Genomic DNA, 19,324 nt, shown 5'->3' on the forward strand with positions numbered 1-19,324 from the left:
GGGTGAGTAAGAAACAAAAATATTAAAGGTGAAGTTTGGGAGTGGTCATTAGATAATCACTTTAAAAAGAGAATTTGGAGCTGTGAGGTTTTGAAAGAGAAAAGAATGAGTCCTTTTTTGACATATGGTGAATATCCACCAAAAAAAAAAAAAATTGAAGAATGAGAACTGAGAAGAAGCTTATTGTTTTGATATTTTAGATGAAGAAATCAATGAGGACATTGGGGGTGTAGAGAAGGAAAAGATGTGGGTTGTTGAGGGTAAAGAATTGGGCAACTTCAGAGAGAAACAAGATGAAAAGAACGGCAGTTTATTCTAAATTACTGAAGAACATTTTATAATATTTCATACAGTGAGCAGGAGCTAGTGGAAATGTAACAGTTAAGGGTAGGCATGAAAAAATAGGTATAGTCAGTGAAGCAAAGAATCAGAGGAAACTGGAGAACTCCGTCCATTCTCATACTACTCTAGCCTTTTATAAAGCATTTTCACACCTGGTCTCTTTAGTCTTCACATGAACTCTGCAAGGTAAGCATTATTTATTAGCATTTCAGGAAAAGTAACTGCTGATTTAATATGAATTTCTAACGAGAGCAACTATGCCGTAAATGAGCTACAAAACCTTAAGAGTATACTCCCTTATGAAAACTATTCGACAATAATTAATATGTGCTTATAGTAGACTCCTTACATTGTAAAATTGCAGTGCAACCCTTGGAATTCTTTTCAGCTACAAATCCTTTTGATTTCAAAGGACCAATGTGATCTAAGTGACTCATGAAGGATTTCCCGGGCTTCTGTTTTTCTTTCCCATGACATTTAACATCTTTTACCCTTTCCCTACTAACATCACCAGGCCTTCCTCAGACTGACCCCACAATATTTCTTAGCAGCTACTTCTTTGGTAACTTGTAATAGAAATTGCCGTACCTTTTCCCAACTTGCATTTTTCTCTTGGCTTTTGTTCACAATGTCTGCTTTTGGACTTCCAGTTAAACCATGTTCCCTCTGAAGAACCTAATCTATGGACCTCAGGGAAAGAAAGTATAAGGTTGCATCAGCTGTAATCACATACTAGATCATCTGGTGTTGGCAACACTTAGCCAATGCATCTACTTTTTGTAACTTCTGGTATATTTGCTGGAACTTTCCAAAATCAGGTGTACCCCATTGTACAGAAAAGGGCTGAAAGGGGCAATTGAATGATGGGTTTACAGGATTCAGAGATTACCAAATCCTGTTATCTTTTATCAGTGCCTTTAATAGGGTAGAAGAAGGCATTTTCTTCTAGTGGATTGTATACTGAAGTAAGGAGAATGTAGGGGGTGGGCGATGAAGGGAGAGAGAATGAAAATGAATAACAATTTTAAAAATTTTAATATTTCTATTATTTTTGTCTGAGGAAGTTATAAAAAGTGAGTACAGATGGTCTACTTAGAATTACTTTTGTTCTATTGAAAAAGTACTATTAGTTTTGATTTCTGACATTGATATATTTGTACTCACATTTCTTTTAAGAGTTAACCCAATGCATAATAAAAGATCGTGAATATGTACTGTCCAAGTATATATGAAGTATATATTTCGTTTTGAACCAATATGTATACATTTTATTATTATCCATGTTATTTTCATCAAAAATTTTAAGTCATAGATTCAGAAGTAGAGGTTAGCATAAAGCTTGATTTATTGAAATAATTTGATGATTTGTATTGATCTGATTAATTTACAGAGAACTTGAAAATGCAAAAACAACTTTTTAAGTTCCTGAATGTATTGAGGAGGCCTGGTGGTGCAGTGGCTAAGAGCTACAGGCTCCTAACTAAAAGAAGGCTGGCAGTTGGAATCCACCAGCTCCTCCTTGAAAACCCTATGGGGCAGTTTTACTCTGTTCTTTCTGTAAGGTCACTATAAGTCAGAATTGACTTGATGGCAACGGGTTTGGCTTTTTGAATATACTGTGATGCAAGAAGCCATATTTAGGAAGCTAATCAGATACACAGTTTTAATGTGATTCTTCATCATCTCGCTTTTTAATTCGACATCTAATTATTTCAAAGGATTTAAAGCTGGAATTTGAAAAAAAAAATGTCTCTTAGGTCTAGTCTTCACTTTTATCTTTATAAATTGCTCTCTTTCTTGATGTTCCTTTCTATATCATAGAAAGAAGACTTCAGGGCTTTCTGAGCAGAATGGCAAAGGGGCCCTGAAGAGCGAGAGGAAACGCGTGCCAAAGTCTTCAGTGCAGCCCAGGGAGGGCGCCGCGGAAGAACGCGAGCGGAAAGAAAGGCGGGAAAACCGAAGGCTGGAGAAAGGACGGTCACAGGACTACCCAGATGTGCCCGAAAAACGTGAGGAGGGCAAAGCGCCGGAGGACGAAAAACAAAGGAAAGAGGAGGAATACCAGACCAGGTACCGCAGCGACCCGAACCTGGCGCGATATCCGGTGAAACCGCCACCGGAGGAGCAGCAGATGCGCATGCACGCCCGGGTGTCCCGCGCGAGGCACGAGCGGCGCCACAGCGACGTGGCGCTCCCGCATACCGAGGCGGGCGCCGCGCTGCCAGAGAGCAAGCCCGCCAAGCGCGCGCCGGCTGCAGCCAGGGCCTCGCCGCCGGACTCGCCGCGGGCCTACTCGGCGGAGAGGACTGCGGAGCCCAGGGCGCCGGGCGCCAAGCAGCTGACAAATCACAGCCCGCCGGCGCCCAGGCATGGGCCCGTCCCCGCAGAAGCCCCGGAGCCCAAAGCCCAGGAGCCCCTCAGGAAGCAGAGCCGCCTGGATCCCAGCTCTGCCGTCCTCATTCGGAAGGCTAAGCGCGAGAAAGTGGAAACCATGCTGCGGAACGACTCGCTGAGCTCCGACCAGTCCGAATCAGTGCGGCCGTCCCCTCCCAAGCCGCACCGGTCCAAGAGGGGCGGCAAGAAGCGGCAGATGTCGGTGAGCAGCTCAGAGGAGGAGGGCGTGTCGACACCCGAGTACACCAGCTGCGAAGACGTGGAGCTGGAGAGCGAGAGCGTCAGCGAGAAAGGTAAGGGGGCGGTGCCAGGCCCGCCCGGACCTTTCCGGTCTGCCCGGCGGGCTGGGTTTGGAGTTGCTTCTCCGAATGCTCTCAGGCAGCTCTGAAGTGGTAGCAGGTTTTGTTCTTAGGGGGCTGGGGCGAGAGGACCGTGCCGGCTGAAAATCTAAGCGTTTAAGTTCCAAATTCGGGTTACGAAAGGCCTTTTTTTTTTTTCTTTCACTGTGGAAAATTAGGTATGCAGTTTTGTGTGTTTATTATTTTGGGATGGACTTGTCTGAAGGAAAAAAAAAAATTTTCCCCCTAGAAAACCAAAACTGTGCCTGATAAAGAGAAATGTACTTTTTTCCTTTTCTTACTTTAGTGGTAAAATATTCCAGTTAAAGAGGTAGTATTTTTTAAAGGAATCTTTCTCACAATTTGTGAAGGAATTTACTTGACAAAAATTATGCCATGCATATATGTTATATGTAGATAGGACCCAGAAGGCGAAAGCAGGTTGCTATCGGCTGCTAACCCTAAAGTTTGGTGGTTCGAACCAGCCCAGGGGCCCTATGGAAGAAAGACCTGACAACTGCTTCCTTCAGCATTCAAACAAGTAAACAAAAACCCCAAACCCTTTGCTGTCCAATTGATTCCAACTCATAGCGACCCTTTAAGATTATAGCCAAGTTGTCTCATTAGAGGGAGAGTAATTGGGAGTATGTAGCAAGGTGTATATAAGTTTTTATGTGAGAGACTGACTTGATTTGTAAACTTTCACTTAAAGCACAGTAAAACTTATTTAAAAAAAAAGAAGATTATAGCCAAGAAAACCCTATGGAGCAGTTCTATCCTGTAACACATGGGGTCACCATGAGTCGAGGTCAATTCAGCCACACTAAAAACAGCAACATATTATATATTGTGTTTTGGGTAGTAACTTTGAGGCATGAAGTTCTTTTACCTATTACATTTTTAGTTTTGGAAAATTGTGGAGTGATTGAACAAATTGCATGATAGGTTTTCTTTTTTTCTGTCTGAACCTGCATTGCACAATATGGTAGCCACTAGCTGCGGGTAGCTATTTAACTTAATTAAAATTAAGTATAATTAGAAACTAAGTTCTTTAAGAGCTCAAGAATTATCACTTCAAGTTCTATTAGAAAATGCCGATCTAGAAAATATTTCTATTTAATATTATGTGTTTGTTTTTGAAGAGTCTCCTCATTTTGTGGCTATTCACTCAATGTAAATTGGCCATAGGCCTAAATTTGATAGTGGTAGTAATCCTAGTGTGTGTGTGGGTGGGGGGAGGGTTGTGTGTGTGGGGGGGGCTCTTGTGTGTTTCTTCCAAAAGTATTTGGGGAGGGCTATTTTTATATATTTTTGTTTTGTAATTGGTAAATTGTATACTGAGCATTATAAATTCTGTAAAAAGTCACTTTGCTTCCTTCTCTTTTATCTCCAAACTGCTTGCTCTTACTCTCTTTATTTCCCACTCTTTCTTTCTCTCTGTGTATAAATATGTACATATGTCCCAATAATCTAATACTGTATGTAGGAACAATTAAGAAAGATCATTCTGTCATTATTATTACTGTACTCATCTTGAAATAGTTGTCTTTGGAATGTACAACAGTCACTTTGATTCAGCTCACCTTCTGATGACCAGTGTTTACAAGTTGCCCATTGTCTATGGGCTTTTAAAAAGTCTGATAGTGAATAAACTATCTTGGCTGCGTTTCATGACTAATATTGTTGTATGAATACATATATTTTTTTCACTCAAGTAATAAAGTGCTAAGTGTTGGTGAAGAATACTGAATATACCGTGGACTGCTAGAGAACAAACAAATCTGTCTTAGCAGAAATAAAATCAGAATTCTCCTTAGAAACGAGGATAATGAAACTTTGTCTTGCTTACTTTGGACATGTCATCAGGAAAGACCAAGCCAAGAAAAGGACATCATGTTTGGTAAAGTAGAGTGTCAGCAAAAATGAGATGGATTGACACAATTGCCATAGCAATGGACCCAAGCATGTCAAAGATCATGAAAATGGCACAGGACTGGGCAACTTTTTGCTCTGTTTTACATAAGGTTACCATGAGTCAGAGCCAACTCAATGACAGCTAACAGCAATAAAATGGTTGTACTGAAGCAAAAAAAAAAAAAGGAAAAAGACAAATATGTGCCATACTCACCTGAAGCTTACAGACTGTTGGGAAAAATAAGCAGTAAACAGTAATTACACATAGCAATGCAATTCAGTAAGTGCCACAAAAGGACATTTCTCCAAGACATATTCATATCATTTTACTACATCTTCAACTATTTGATCAAAAAATATAATGCAATCAAAATGGCATCTGAAAGGTGAAACAGCCTTTAATTAAATTAAAAAAATATATGTATTTTTTATTCGATATAATCCTTTACCTGTAGTTTAATTCCACTGAGTTGAGATAAATGAAATGGAGACTAGAAAAATAGTAGAGAGAATCAACTAAACCAGAAGTGGATTCACTGAAAAGATCAATAACATCAATAAACTTTTAACTAGATTGACAAAAGAAGAGAGAAGATGCAAGTAATTCAAATCAGAAATGATAGTGGAAACATTACTATTGACCTACAGAAATACAAAAAGAATTATAGGAGAATATTATGAAAAACTGTACGCCAACAAATTAGACAACCTATTTTTTTTTTAGAGGAAATATACAAATTTCTATAAACCTACAAAGTACCTAAATTGACTCGAGAACAAATAAAAAATCTCAACAGATCCATAACAGATGAAGAGATTGAATGAGTAATCAAAAACTTCCCCAACAAAGAAAAGTACTGGACCAGATGGCTTCACTACAGAATTCCGTGAAACATTTAAAGAAGAATTAATATCAGTCTTTCCAAAAAATAGAAAAGGAGGAAACTCTTTCTTACTCATTCTGTGAGCCCAGGGTTACCCTGGTACCAAAGCCAGATAAAGACACTACAAGGAACAAAAAACTACAGACCAGTATTCTTCAGGAATATAAATGCAAAAATCCTGAACAAAATACTACCAAACCAAATCTAATAGCACAATAAAAGGATAATTCACCGTAACCAAGTGGCATTTATTTCTGAAAGTAAAGAATGGTTCAACATAAAGAAATTAATATAATACACCACATTAATAGAACAAGGAGAAGAACCACATGGTCATCTCAATTGATGCCAAAAAGATATTTGACAAAATCCAACACCTTTTATAATAAAAAAAAACACCCAACCAACTGGGAGTAGAAGGGAAATTTCTCAACATGATAAAAGGCATTTATGAAAAATCAACAGCTAGCATACTCAATGAGGAAAGATTTAAAGATTTTCTCCTAAGATCAGGAACAACACAAGGATGCTCACTTTCACTGCTGCTATTCTACATTGTTCTGGAAGTCCTAGCTAGAGCATTTAGGTAAGAAAAAGAAATAAAAGATACCCAAATTTGAAAAGAAGAAGTAGAACTATCTCTATTCACAGATGACATGGTCTTATATATAGAAAATCCCAAAGAATTCACGTGAAAGCTACTAGAGCTAATAAATAAGTTCAGTTAAGGTCTCAGGGTACAAAATCAGCCCTCAAGAACCAGTAGTGTTTTTATAAAACAGCAGTGAACACTCTGAACAGGAAATTAAGAAAATGCAGAGAGTCCACAACTTGTGATGTATTCAGATTACAAGGAATTGCACTTACAACCATCTGTGTGTGTGTGTGTGGTTTTTTTTTTTTTTTGTACATCTAATTTTTAATAATATGTACTTTATACACTGTTGCAGCACATAACTTACTGATGTGAGCAATTTCAAATGTTCACTAACAGATGTTCAGTTTTATGATTTACTGTTTGAAGTACTGCCATATAGACTTTTAGTTTTCTAAACTAAATCAGAGGCTTTAGTTGATTGAAAACATGGACCCAAATGCTGATCACTTTGCTAAAGTTGATAGGCAGATTCGGGAAGCAGTGAGGTGTTACCATGAGATGTATGAAGGAAAGAAAAAAAAAAAAAAAAGGACCGTACGGACAACTCTCACTCATTTTCTGACTAGAAATACCATCCACATTCCCAGGGATAATCCAGGCGATCAAGAACCTTCCACAAGTGGAGTTATTACTGGAACTGACAAAATACCAACGTCATCCAACTGCTCTTCATCATTGCAGTAAATTTTTATGATTTGTATATTTTTTATATATGTACGTATAAGTTTATATGTAGTGTTTATAATCCCCAAAGACAAAGATAGGATTTATAATGATAACGATAAAGGCAATAATAATGAAAACTGAAAAAAAAAAAAAGTATTTGACTTAGGTCAGAACCCACTTAGGATGGAGCCTTTGGAATGGAACCCCATCACAAGTCAGGAACTACCTGTATTTATGTTTACAACAACATCTAAAAAATTAGATACCTTGGAATAAATTTAACCGGGGAGGTGAAAGACTTCTACACTGAAAACTATAAAACACTGCTGGAAGAAATTAAAGAAAACCTAAATAAGTGGAAGGATATATCATGTTCATGTATTGGAAAACTTAATATTGTTAAGAGGTCAGTACCACCCAATTCAATGCAACCCTTATCAAAATTCCAGTATCCTTTTTTGCAGAGATTAAAAAGCCAGTCCTTAAGTTCATATGGAATTGAAGAGACCCCCAAATAGCCTAAACAATCTCAAAAAAGAATAACAAAGTAGGAGGACTCAGACTTCTAATTTCAAAATGGACTATAAAGCTACAGTAATTAAAACAGTGTAAGGGTAGACATATAGGTCAGTGGAATAGAGTTGAAAGTCCTGAAGTAAACCCGTACATCTATGGTCAGTTTACCTTTAACAAGGGTTCCAAGTCCATTCACTGGAGAGAAAATTGTCTCTCAATAAGTGCTGCTGACACAGCTGAATCTCCACATGCAAAAGAATGAAGTTAGATTCATACCTCACACCGTGTATAAAAATTAACTCAAAATATATCAATGATTTAAATATGAGAACTGAAACCCCAGAACCTTTAGAAGAAAACATAGGGGTAAAGCTTTGGGACTGTTTCTTGACAATGAATTCTTAAATATTACACCAAAAGCATGAGCAACAAAAGAAAAAATAGGTAAATTGGACTTCATCAAAATTAAAAACTTCTGCGCATCGAAGGACTTTATCAAGAAGGTGAAGAGACACCTACAGAATGAGAGAAAATATTTGGTAACCATAATGGTTTAATATCCAGATTATGTAATGAACTCCTACAGCTCAACAACAAAAAGAGAAATAATCCAATTTAAAAATGAGCAAAGGACTTGAATAGACATTTCACAAAAGAAAATATACAAATGTCTGATAAGACATGAAAAGATGCTCAACAGCATTACCTGTTGCTGTCGAGTCAATTCCAACTTATAGCAACCCTATTAGTCATTAGGAAAATGCATATCAAAACCACAAGATATCATGTCACACAGACTAGGATGGCTGTTATCAGAAAAATAGAAAAATAACAAATGTCTGCAAGGATGTGCAGAAATTGGAACCCTCGTGCTTTGCCGGTGGGAATGTCAAATGGTACAGCGACTGTGGAAAACATTGGAGGTTCTCAAAAATTAAACATAGAATTGCCGTGAATAAAAACCAAACCTATTGCTGCTCAGCCGATTCTGACTTAAAGTGACCCTATAGAACAGAATAGAACTGCCCCATCGGGTTTCCAAGGAGAGGCTGGTACATTTGAACTGCAGACTTTGGTTGCCAGCCGGAGCTCTTAACCACTGTGCTACTAGGGCTCCAGAATTAACATATGCCCAGCAATTCCATTCCTAGGTGTATACCCAGGATCTTGAAAGGAAGCAAACACGATACTTGTGCATCTGTGTTCGTTGCAGCATTATTCACAATAGCCAAAAGGTAGAAACACCACCAGTGTTCATCAACAGATGAATGGATAAACAAGATATATGGGTTTTTGTTTTTGTTTTTTTTTTAGTATGTCCATAAAATATTATTCAACCATATAGATAAATGAAGTTATGGTACATGCATGCTGTGACATGAATGAACCTTGAAAACACTATGCTCAGTAAAATAAGTCAAACACAAAAGGGCAAATATCGTATGATCCCACTTAGGTGAAATATCTAGGACAAACCAAAGTTTATTAGTGGTTCGCCAGCAGTAGGAGGAGGGAGGGAAGCAAGTTATTGCTTAAGAGGTACTGCATTTCTCTTTGGGGTGTTTGAAAACCTTTTGGAAATAGATAGTTGTTGATGGTTGCGCAGGAGTGAATGTAACTAATGTCATGGAATTGTACATTTAAAAATGGTTAAAAGGGCAGATTTTTTTATGTGTATGTATGGTTAAGTGCTATAGCTGTTAACGAAGAAGTTGGCAGTTTGAATCCGCCAGGCGCTCCTTGGAAACCCTGTGGTGCAATTCTACTCTGTCCTGTAAGGTCACTATGAGTCGGAATTGACTCGACGGCAGTGGGTTTGGTTTGGTTTTTGGTATATGCATGTGTATGTGTGCATGTATATAATATATACATAAAAACAAAAAAACCTGATCTGTTGCTGTAAAGTCAATTTTGACCCATAGCAACCTTATGGGGAAAACAGCCCGTTAAGGTTTTCAGGGAGCAGCTGGTGGATTCAAACTGCTGACCTTTTGGTTAGCAGCTGTATCACTTAACCACTGCGCCAAAAAAATATATATATGTTTTTGTTTTTGGTGCAGTGGTTAAGTGATTTTCTTCAATAGCTTTTTTTCCCCTCAATTCTTAAATGTTACTCTTTAATAAATGTGGCCAATTGGCCTCAATACATTATTAAAGAGTAGCATTTAAAAATTGAGGAAACCCTGGTTGCGTAGTGGTTAAGCGCTATGGCTGCTAACCAAAGGGTCGGCAGTTTGAATCCGCCAGGCGCTCCTTGGAAACTCTATGGGGCAGTTTTGCTCTGTCCTGTAGGGTCGCTATGAGTCGGAATCAACTTGAGGGCACTGGGTTTGGTTTTTTGGTTTTTATTTAAAAATTGAGGGGAAAAAAGCTAGTAAAGAAAATCATGGTTTTGAAACAAAGAACTCTATTTGGCTTTTATTTTTGATTCCTGAAAGATATTCCTTGGAATTCCCCAGTAATGGAGTTGTCTTCCATTACTGGGGAATTCCAAGGAGTATATTTTTTTGGGAGGTGTCTTTATTATGTAAAACCTCCAGACAAAACCTGGGAATGTGTGCAAATGATTGGGGACCAAAAGACCACACCTGGCAGCTAATCTCTGGAATGGAGGTGGCATCATTTCAATAATGCATATTCAGTGATTCAATCAATTATGAATACACTAAAAAAAAAAAAAAAAATTGCCATCAAGTTAATTCTGACTTACAGCAATTATATAGGACAGAGTACAACTGCCCCATAGAGTTTCCAAGAAGTGCCTGGTAGATTCAAACTGCCGATCTTTTGGATAGCAGCCGTAGCACTTAGCCACTGCTCCACCAGCGTTTCCTATGAATATACAGTGAGGCCCTAGTCACTAGTGTGCAATAAAGCCAGTAAAAGGCTTTGAACATGGAAGTTTGGGGGCTTTCTGGTTACTGAAAGACTTCCTTACGTATGGGAGGGTGGTGCATCCATTAGGACATGAAAGCCCAGCACTGGGAACTCTCGCAGACCTCATGTTTGTTCATTTATATCCATTTTTGGTTATATTAAAGTTATTACAATGTATATAGCCCTTTCTGTGAATTCCGTGAGTTGTTCTAGCAAAGTATCGAACCCACAGGGACAGTGAAAGCCAGCAGTGGATGGCACCTACCTATTTGCCAGTCCCTATTTGTCGGTTGGAAGGACAGAGTCCTTCTAAAGTGTGAGGACCCAGGTCTGGGTGGCCAAGGGACAGAGAAGGGCTGTGCAGGCAGTTGATCTGAAGGACGGAGTCCTTGTACCTTGTAAGGTCTGACCTGATTCTGAGTGGTTTGGATCAGAGAGAGAAAATACCATGTAGGTAGCTGGTGTCAGAGATAATGGAGAAGTGGGAAAACAGGGATATGAGGAATCTTCATATTTTGGGAACTGACCTTGCATCGATTTTTAGCAGGGCTTCAAAGCGGTTCTTTCCAGTTTCAACCCCTGCTGAGGATTTGTATTTTTAACAAGTTCCCTGCTATGAATGTGCGTTTCTGTCAAGTTCCCAGGAAGTTATACATAAGAATCACCTGGGGATCTTGTTAAAATATGGATTCAGATTCAGTATATCTGGGGGGGTGGTAATGATAAGGTTGTGTGTCGGTTTGGCTGGGCCATGATTCTCAGTGGTTTGGCAGTTATGTAATGATGTAATCTGGCAGTTCTGTGATGATGTAGTTATGCTTTATTTTATTATATAATGTAATCACCTCCATGATGGGTCTGATGTGATCAGCCAATCAGTTGTATGGGGAGTTTCTGCCGAGGTGTAGCTTGTATCCAGTATATATGGATGTTCTGGCAAAGCTTGCTAGCTTTTGCTCACTCTGGCTCTTGCATCTGGCTTGTCATCTGACCTTCAATTCTTGGCATGTGAGCCAGTGACCTGCGGTATTGCATGCCAATTTTGGAATTTGTTGGCCTCTGCAACCTGTGAGCCAGCAGCCTGCTGTCTTACTTGTCGATCTTGGCTCTGTCAGTCCCTGCATCTTGTTGAATCGGAAGAAGCCTCCAGCCTGACACCTGGCTCATGGACTTGGGACTTGCCTGCCTCTATAACCGTATGAGCCATTTCCTTCAGATAAATCTCTCTCTCTGTCTCTGTATTTATCTGTCCATATCTGTATATATTTATATATGCTTCACTGGTTTTGCTTCTCTAGAGAACCCAGTCTAAGGTGGAAATGAAAATTCTCAGCAGGGAACTTGTTAGAAATGCAAATTCTCAGCAGGGGTTTGAACTGAAATCAACCCGTTGAAAGCCCTGATTTTTATCTACAAAATGGTCAAACCAAAAGGTAACATGATTTTAGTTAATTGATACAGCCTGTTTGACTTAACAAGGTTTATTTTCGCCTGAGTGAACAGGAACCCTGGCAGTAGATCTGTAAAAAAGGAAATTTAAACTCTCACACATTATTATTGATTTCTGCTTGGTTCTGGAGTATTTACATAGTAATAATATTTTAAGTGCTGCTTACTGGTTTTCAGTTTTCCACGTTGAAATATTTAATACATTTACATAATTAAATACAAATTAAATATATTTCTATGTCAAAATAAAGGTAAAATTGACATAACATGGAAGATGAACAGGTTGGAGTGAGGCGAGGTAGAAGGATGTTTAAATATATTCATTTTCTCATCTAAATAGCCAAGAGTTAAAAGGTCCTGTCCAAACTTGATAGGACAAGAAAGAGAAGAGTAAGTATATTTAAGTATAGACACACACAGGAAAGATAAATTTATTGGCATTTTAAAGTAAAAGGATGTAAATAAAATGAACTAAAGTTTCCTCTTTTGATGAAGGTTAAGTGAATATAAAATAATGATTATTAATCAATTTTAACCCATAGATAAGATAGTATCTTGAAACTGTATACCTATAGATAATATCCCAGATAAATTATTCAAAATATAGAAGCAAATGATTTAAAAACTGTAGGGTTTTCTATTAGAAAAACTAAGAAAATAAATAAGAATAAGGTTGGAAAGTAGAATTGGTAGTATTGGGCAGAAGGGATATGAGGAGAAATGAATTATTGTAGCTATTCATCGTAAGCACTTCAGTTTTTATCATTTGCGTGTATTAATTAAAATAGGAAAATACAAAGAAATTGCTATTTAAAATCCCTTTTATGAAGTTGGGGCCCTAGTGGTACAGTGGTTCAGCGTTTGGCTGGTAACCAAAAGATCGGCAGCTTGAATCCACTACCTGCTCATTGGAAACACTATGGGGCAGTTCTACTCTGTCCTATAGAGTCACTATGAGTTGCAATCAACTGAATGGCGGTGGGTTTGGTTTTAATTAAGTTGCAAACAGCCAGTTTTGGTGCCTTCTGGTGCCTCTCCTACTTGGTATTTTAAATACCAGAACCTCAAAAGAGTGATGCGTCCACATAGAACTGAAATAAAATCAGTTTCCCTTTTACCTTTTACTCATTAATCTTTCATTGAGTTCCTACTACATGACAGGAACTTACTAGGCTTTGGGAATACATCGATTAGAACATAGCCTCTGTCCTTAGTAGCTCTCTTAGAAGAGCCCACCTTGTTTCTATTGTCCTTTTCCCTTTCATTTTCTTCTCCCTCAAACTCTTTCACACAGGCACAAGAACACACGTTTACAGACCTCTACCTCTACTACTTAACCTTCAACTAAATGCTTTCTCTAATCTCCTCTTTAATTTACTCTCTTAATCTAAGTAGAGGAGATTGCTATAGGACCAGCAGTTCAATAGGCTGACATTTCAGCATCAATGCCGAACAGCTTTATCTTGCCTGATTTTCTTTGCTGTTACAAACAATGGGGATGAAAACAGGCATAAAAGAGAAGAGAGACTACTTTCCTATTTTGTTGAGAGACAGATAAATTTAATTCTCCTTCCCCACTAATGAAAGAAAGGCAGGATGTAGGGTGTTAGATGCTTGAGTTTAAATACTTTAGAGAGAGTCTGAGAACTAATTTGTTCTTACACTGGTTATATGGGATGTACATTGGCTCTTGTAATCAGCCGTGCAATTTAATTATTAAGAGGCGATTGAGAAGACACATTCATATGTGTGGAGTCTGAGCTACCATGTTAATTCCTAACTTCCAAAAGCATGTGCTAAGAAAAATTTGTCTGTTATCATGGTGAGAGGCTGGGTTTTCAGAGTTATAAATTGTCATATATATGTCTATATACATCTATAGGGAGCCCTGGTGGCGAAGTGGTTAAGAGCTTGGCTGCTAACTGAAAGATGAGCAGTTCGAATCTACCAGCCGTTCCTTGGAAGCTCTATGGTGCAGTTCCACTCTGTCCTATAGGGTCACTATGAGTTGAAATAGACTCAATGGGATTGGGTTTGGGTTTTTTTCAAGTTATATATCTATATCTGTCTATCTCTATATACATATGAGACTAAAAAAACTCCTTGATTCTAAAACAGCAATTATGACTAAAAAGAAGTTCTATAAAAAGGAGAGAGATTAAGTCTGTAAATCTAACATGATTATAAATACCCAATAATATTTCTTCCAAAGTAGTCCATAGCAAGAAGTCTTTGTTTTTTAGTTACATCTGAAAGAGCTTCCTATTCTTGAATCAGGAGAAACTAAATTAAAATCTGGGCTATATTTTCAAAAATAATCATCTGAATTTTACATGTAATTTGTGTTTATAATTTTAATATAGAAATTTTTAACAAGATATGTAAGATTAGGTCATTTTAAGAGGGGACATTTATGCTGCAGAGTCCATTTAGAAAAAGAATTGTTACTGAAGATTTCAGTACCACAGATTTTATCTTAGTAAGTTGTTCTTTCGTATCCTTTTAAAATGCAGAATCATACTGCAGTGTTTTTGCCCCATTTTATCCAATGAATGAAAAAGTTGTCCTTACTTTTGGTTCAGTTTAACAGAATCACAGAATCTCAGGCCTGGGAAAGACTTTAGAAACATAAAAATTTCCCATTTTCACACTCTATCGAACAGAGAATGAGACACTACCAGCACTAACATCTGCCTGTTTCCTGACCCTGAAGCCCCTTTGTCTCTGCAGCTAAGAAATCATTGTGCCCCAGCTCCAGCCAAACCCTCTGAGAACTAGCCATTAATCAGTCCTGCTACTTGGCCTGTCTACAGTCTGGGCATAATTTTAACAATCTGACTTTTAACCAATTCCTGAGACTAGGTCCCAGATTTGTGCACAACTTACTGCCGTTGAGTCAGTTTTGACTCATAACTAGCTACCATACAGGACAGAGTAGAAGTGCCCCATAGAGTTTCCAAAGCTGTAAATCTTGACGGAAGCATACTGCCACATCTTTCCGCCATGGAGCAGCTGGTGGGTTCAAATGGCCAACCTTTCACTTAGCAGCCAAGTGCTTTAACCACTGAGCCACCAGGGCTCCTCAATTTGTGTCTACTTCTCATTATTAGATCTATATCCCTGGATCCTTCTGACTGATTCCAATTCTGTTGCCTAAGTCCCTTTAGAATTAAAGCTTTACCTTGCCTTCACCCATTCCCATCCAGGGATTAGAAGCTGAATTCCTAGATACTGACTTCACTGATGCCAGCTGCCTCATTGGAAATCCAGATATTACCTTCAACATCCTTCTTCATTATGCATTATGAAATATCTCTGATTCTTACTGCTACTCTGGATTAATACCTATTGCCTGTGGCTATCTTCTTTGAATGTCTTGTCCTACCTACTAAACTGAACTTCCATAGTTGGGTCTTTTTTTAAAGTATCTGTTCCATCCAAAGAAAAGTCTAAATTTAATTCAAGTAAATTCCTCTGAGGCTGGTGTGTCTGAGATGAGACAGTAATATTCATAGGAGGAAAGAGATCAAGACCTCTAAATGTTTGTATACAAACATGATAAATACTGATGTTTGGCATTTGTCTCCATTGTTGCTCATCTGATAAAAAACAGATCATCAAGAAGAGGATTGATATCCAAGACTGTGAAATCACAAATAATTTTAGGCACACCTAGAGAATAAACACACTGGACATGGTGCTTAAGCTGTCTAAGCCTCGAATTCCATCATTTTAGAAACTGGAAATAATAATTATACAAACCAAGAGGAGTACGTAGTTGTAAAGATTAAATGAGATAAAGTCCATATGGCCCTATACATCATTATGTATATATGTATAAAATCAAAACCAAACCCAGTGCCGTCAAGTCGATTCCGACTCATAGCGACCCTACAGGACAGAATAGAACTGCCCTATAGAGTTTCCAAGGAGCGCTTGGGAGATTTGAACTGCCAGCCGTTTGGTTAGCAGCCGTAGCACTTAACCACTACGCCACCAGGGTTTCCATATATATGTGTGTGTGTATATATATATATATAATTTTATGGTTCTGTGGAAGGGAGAGAGACCAGGGATTATAGGTCAGTAGAACAGATTATAATCCTAGTTCTCTCAAGAACTGGGTTACCTTGTGGTAGTCTGTTACTCTTGAGCTTTGGCTTTCTCATGTAATAAATGAGGCTGTTAAAGTAAATGGTTTCTTGTTTACTGATATCTTTCAAACTGAAATTATGTTAAAGGAGGATGCAGTTTGCTCTATAAATCTTTGAAGTATAAATTTATTATCAAAGGGAATGGGCTTTGGATATACAGAACTTTTAAACAGAACTGTTCAAGGGTAGACCAGGCTTTCTCAGAAGTAAGTTATTAACCTGTCTGTAAGAACAACAGGATACTGATTGGTTTAAAGTCAGGAAAGATATGCGTCAGGGTTGTATTCTTTCACCATACCTATTTAATCTGTATGCTGAACAAATAATACGAGAAGCTGGACTATATGAAGAAGAATGGGGCATGAGGATTGGAGGAAGACTCATTAACAACGTGCATTATGCAGATGGCGCACCCTTGCTTGCTGAAAGTGAAGAGGACTTGAAGCACTTACTAATGAAGATCAAAGACCACAGCCTTCAGTATGGATTACACCTCAACATAAACAAATCCTCACAACTGGACCAATGAGCAACATCATGATAATCGGAGAAAAGATTGAAGTTGTCAAGGATTTCATTTTACTTGGATCCACAATCAACAGCCATGGAAGCAGCAGTCAAGAAATCAAAAGACGCATTGCATTGGGCAAATCTGGTGCAGAGGACCTCTTGAAAGTGTTGGAGAGCAAAGATGTCACCCTGAAGACTAAGGTGCACCTGACCCAAGCCATGGTATTTTCAATCACATCATATGCATGTGAAAGCTGGACAATGAATAAGGAAGACTGAAGAAGAGTTGACGCCTTTGAATTGTGGTGTTGGTGAAGAATGTTGGATATACCGTGGACTGCCAAAAGAACGAACAAATCTGTCTTGGAAGAAGTGCGGCCAGAATGCTCCTTAGAGGCAAGGATGGCGAGGCTGTGTCTTACATACTTTGGACATGTCGTCAGGAGGGATGAGTCCCTGGAGAAGGACATCATGCTTGGCAGAGTACAGGGTCAGTGGAAAAGAGGAAGACGCTCAATGAGGTGGATTGACACAGTGGCTGCAACAATGAACTCAAGCATAACAAAGATTGTAAGGATGGCGCAGGACCGGGCAGTGTTTTGTTCTGTTGTGCGTAGGGTTGCTATGAGTGGGAACTGACTCGACGGCACCTAGCAACAACAACATAAGAGCTATTCAAACATAATCTAGATCTAGAAGAATACTTGGCAAGGCACAATTTTAGAGGTACATAAAACATCACAAGTCATGTGACCAGAGGATGTTTTAAATCTCTCTAACCTGAGATTCTGTTTAGATTCCACTTTGTCAAACTGTGTAACACCTTGCTTAGATCACAGGATGAGATGATTGGATTAGATCAGTGATCTTCATTCTTGGGTGTACTTTAGAATCCCCTGAGGAGCTATTAAAAATTGTCAGGGCAACAGCAAAAGGGATTCTAATTTAGTCAGTGTGTAGCAATGCCCTAATTTATTCTAATGTGTAACTAAATTGAGAAGTTTAGGACTAGTTCATTGTACCCTATAATCACTTGGGGTGGTTTAAAAAATAAAACAATTCTCAGACCCCAAGCCCAGAGATTCTGATTTAATTGTCCTGGGGTGTGGCCTGGGATTGTTAGTGTTTTTTTTAAGCTCTCTTCAGGTAATTCCGGTGTGCAGCCAAGGTTATGAACTACAGGGCTTAATAGTCTTCAAGAACTTTCCCAAAGACCAGACCTGACATTTCATACATCATAAATAACAGAGTTGTTATTTTATAACTTAATGTGAGATTCCCATTAAAAAAAAAAAAGTCTCTTATTTATTTGGGAGCATATTTGACTGGAAAAAAGAATCTTAATGAGTCAACTTATATTTTTAGGATGGAATAAAAAGTTATGTGTATGTATATTTTAGAGCTCCTACCCAAGTATCAAGTCAATTCCAACCTACATCACTCTATAGGGCAGAGTAGAACTGCTCTGTAGGGTTTCTGAGGAATGACCGGTAGACTCAAACTGCCAATCTTTTGCTTTGCAGCCGAGCCCTAAACCACTGCCCCACTAGGACCCTGACTGACCAGTAGGTATGAATTCTGTCCAAGATGGCACTGTAGTGCTTGGGAGCCCACAAATGAGGGATGATTGAGGAATAGAAGAGTGAACTTGCAAATGTATGGAACAGAAATTGAAAATTACTCCTACACTGAGATAATAAATCTTAAAGTAGGTAGTTCTTTAAGATTTATTATCTGAAATTACGTATTTCTGAAAGTACATAGTAATTACATTACTCACATAATGTGAGTAAATAGTGAGTGATTGTGACTGTCCTAACACTTTGTCATTCCAGTCTTCTTGACGGTAAAACTCTTAAAGATTGGATCATCATTTCATCCGGAATGAAATTCAAACTCCTCAGCCAAGCTGTACAACCCTCACAGTGTAGCTTCAATTTATCTTCAAGGGCTCACCTTCTCAAACACTCTGCTCTTCCTGACTGATTAGTATTTATTTCTTATTCTTTGCACATAATGTACATTTTTCCCATCTCCATTATTTGACACTTAGTACTCTTCCCTTTTAAATGCCCAAAATCTCTAGCCATGATTTAAAACTGAGACCAAATGTCACTTCCTCTTCTATTGACGGCACTGGGTTTGTTTTTTGTTTTTTCTTCTCTTTTTTTTATTGTTGTTGAATGTTTAATGTTTGCATTTTGTATCTTTTCCTGACAGAAGTTGATGGTAAACTGAAATGGAGAAATTATGTTTTCTGCATTTACATCCTGTTTTATGCTTAATAAAGTAATAGTTTACAGTTATATACATAATATATTTTTTGAGTTAAGTTGCACATTGTTGAATGTTTCTATCTCTTTATTTTTAATAAATTTGTGCAACTGATAACAAAAATAAGAGAGTAATAGATTATATACTTGAGTAGAGAGAAAAGATGAATCCAAAACGTTGTTGAAAATAATTGAGTTTGGAAAAGGGTAGTTTTCCCTGTCTTCAAATTCCTGGTACATCCCCTTAGTTTATTGATTTAATGGTCAGACATTTGGAAAAAAGTACTTTAGTCAATAGGTGTCTCTTCATTGGATGACAGGAAATTATGTACTTTGTTTCCTGAGTGGT

The 19,324-nt window shown here is 38.1% G+C and overlaps 1 protein-coding gene across 1 annotated transcript in view; it reads left to right on the top strand.

Moving 5' to 3' along the window:
- The window catches only part of RIMS1 (regulating synaptic membrane exocytosis 1), a 475,999-nt gene that overhangs the window by 253,916 nt on the left and 202,759 nt on the right, over nt 1-19,324 (top strand). The window contains exon 6 of the mRNA XM_003404398.3: nt 2,164-3,029. Coding sequence (XP_003404446.2) covers nt 2,164-3,029 — 866 coding nt within the window. The remainder of the gene's footprint in view (nt 1-2,163; nt 3,030-19,324) is intronic.

Source organism: Loxodonta africana, chromosome 1, assembly GCF_030014295.1.
Source record: "Loxodonta africana isolate mLoxAfr1 chromosome 1, mLoxAfr1.hap2, whole genome shotgun sequence".
Classification (NCBI taxonomy): Eukaryota; Metazoa; Chordata; class Mammalia; order Proboscidea; family Elephantidae; genus Loxodonta; species Loxodonta africana.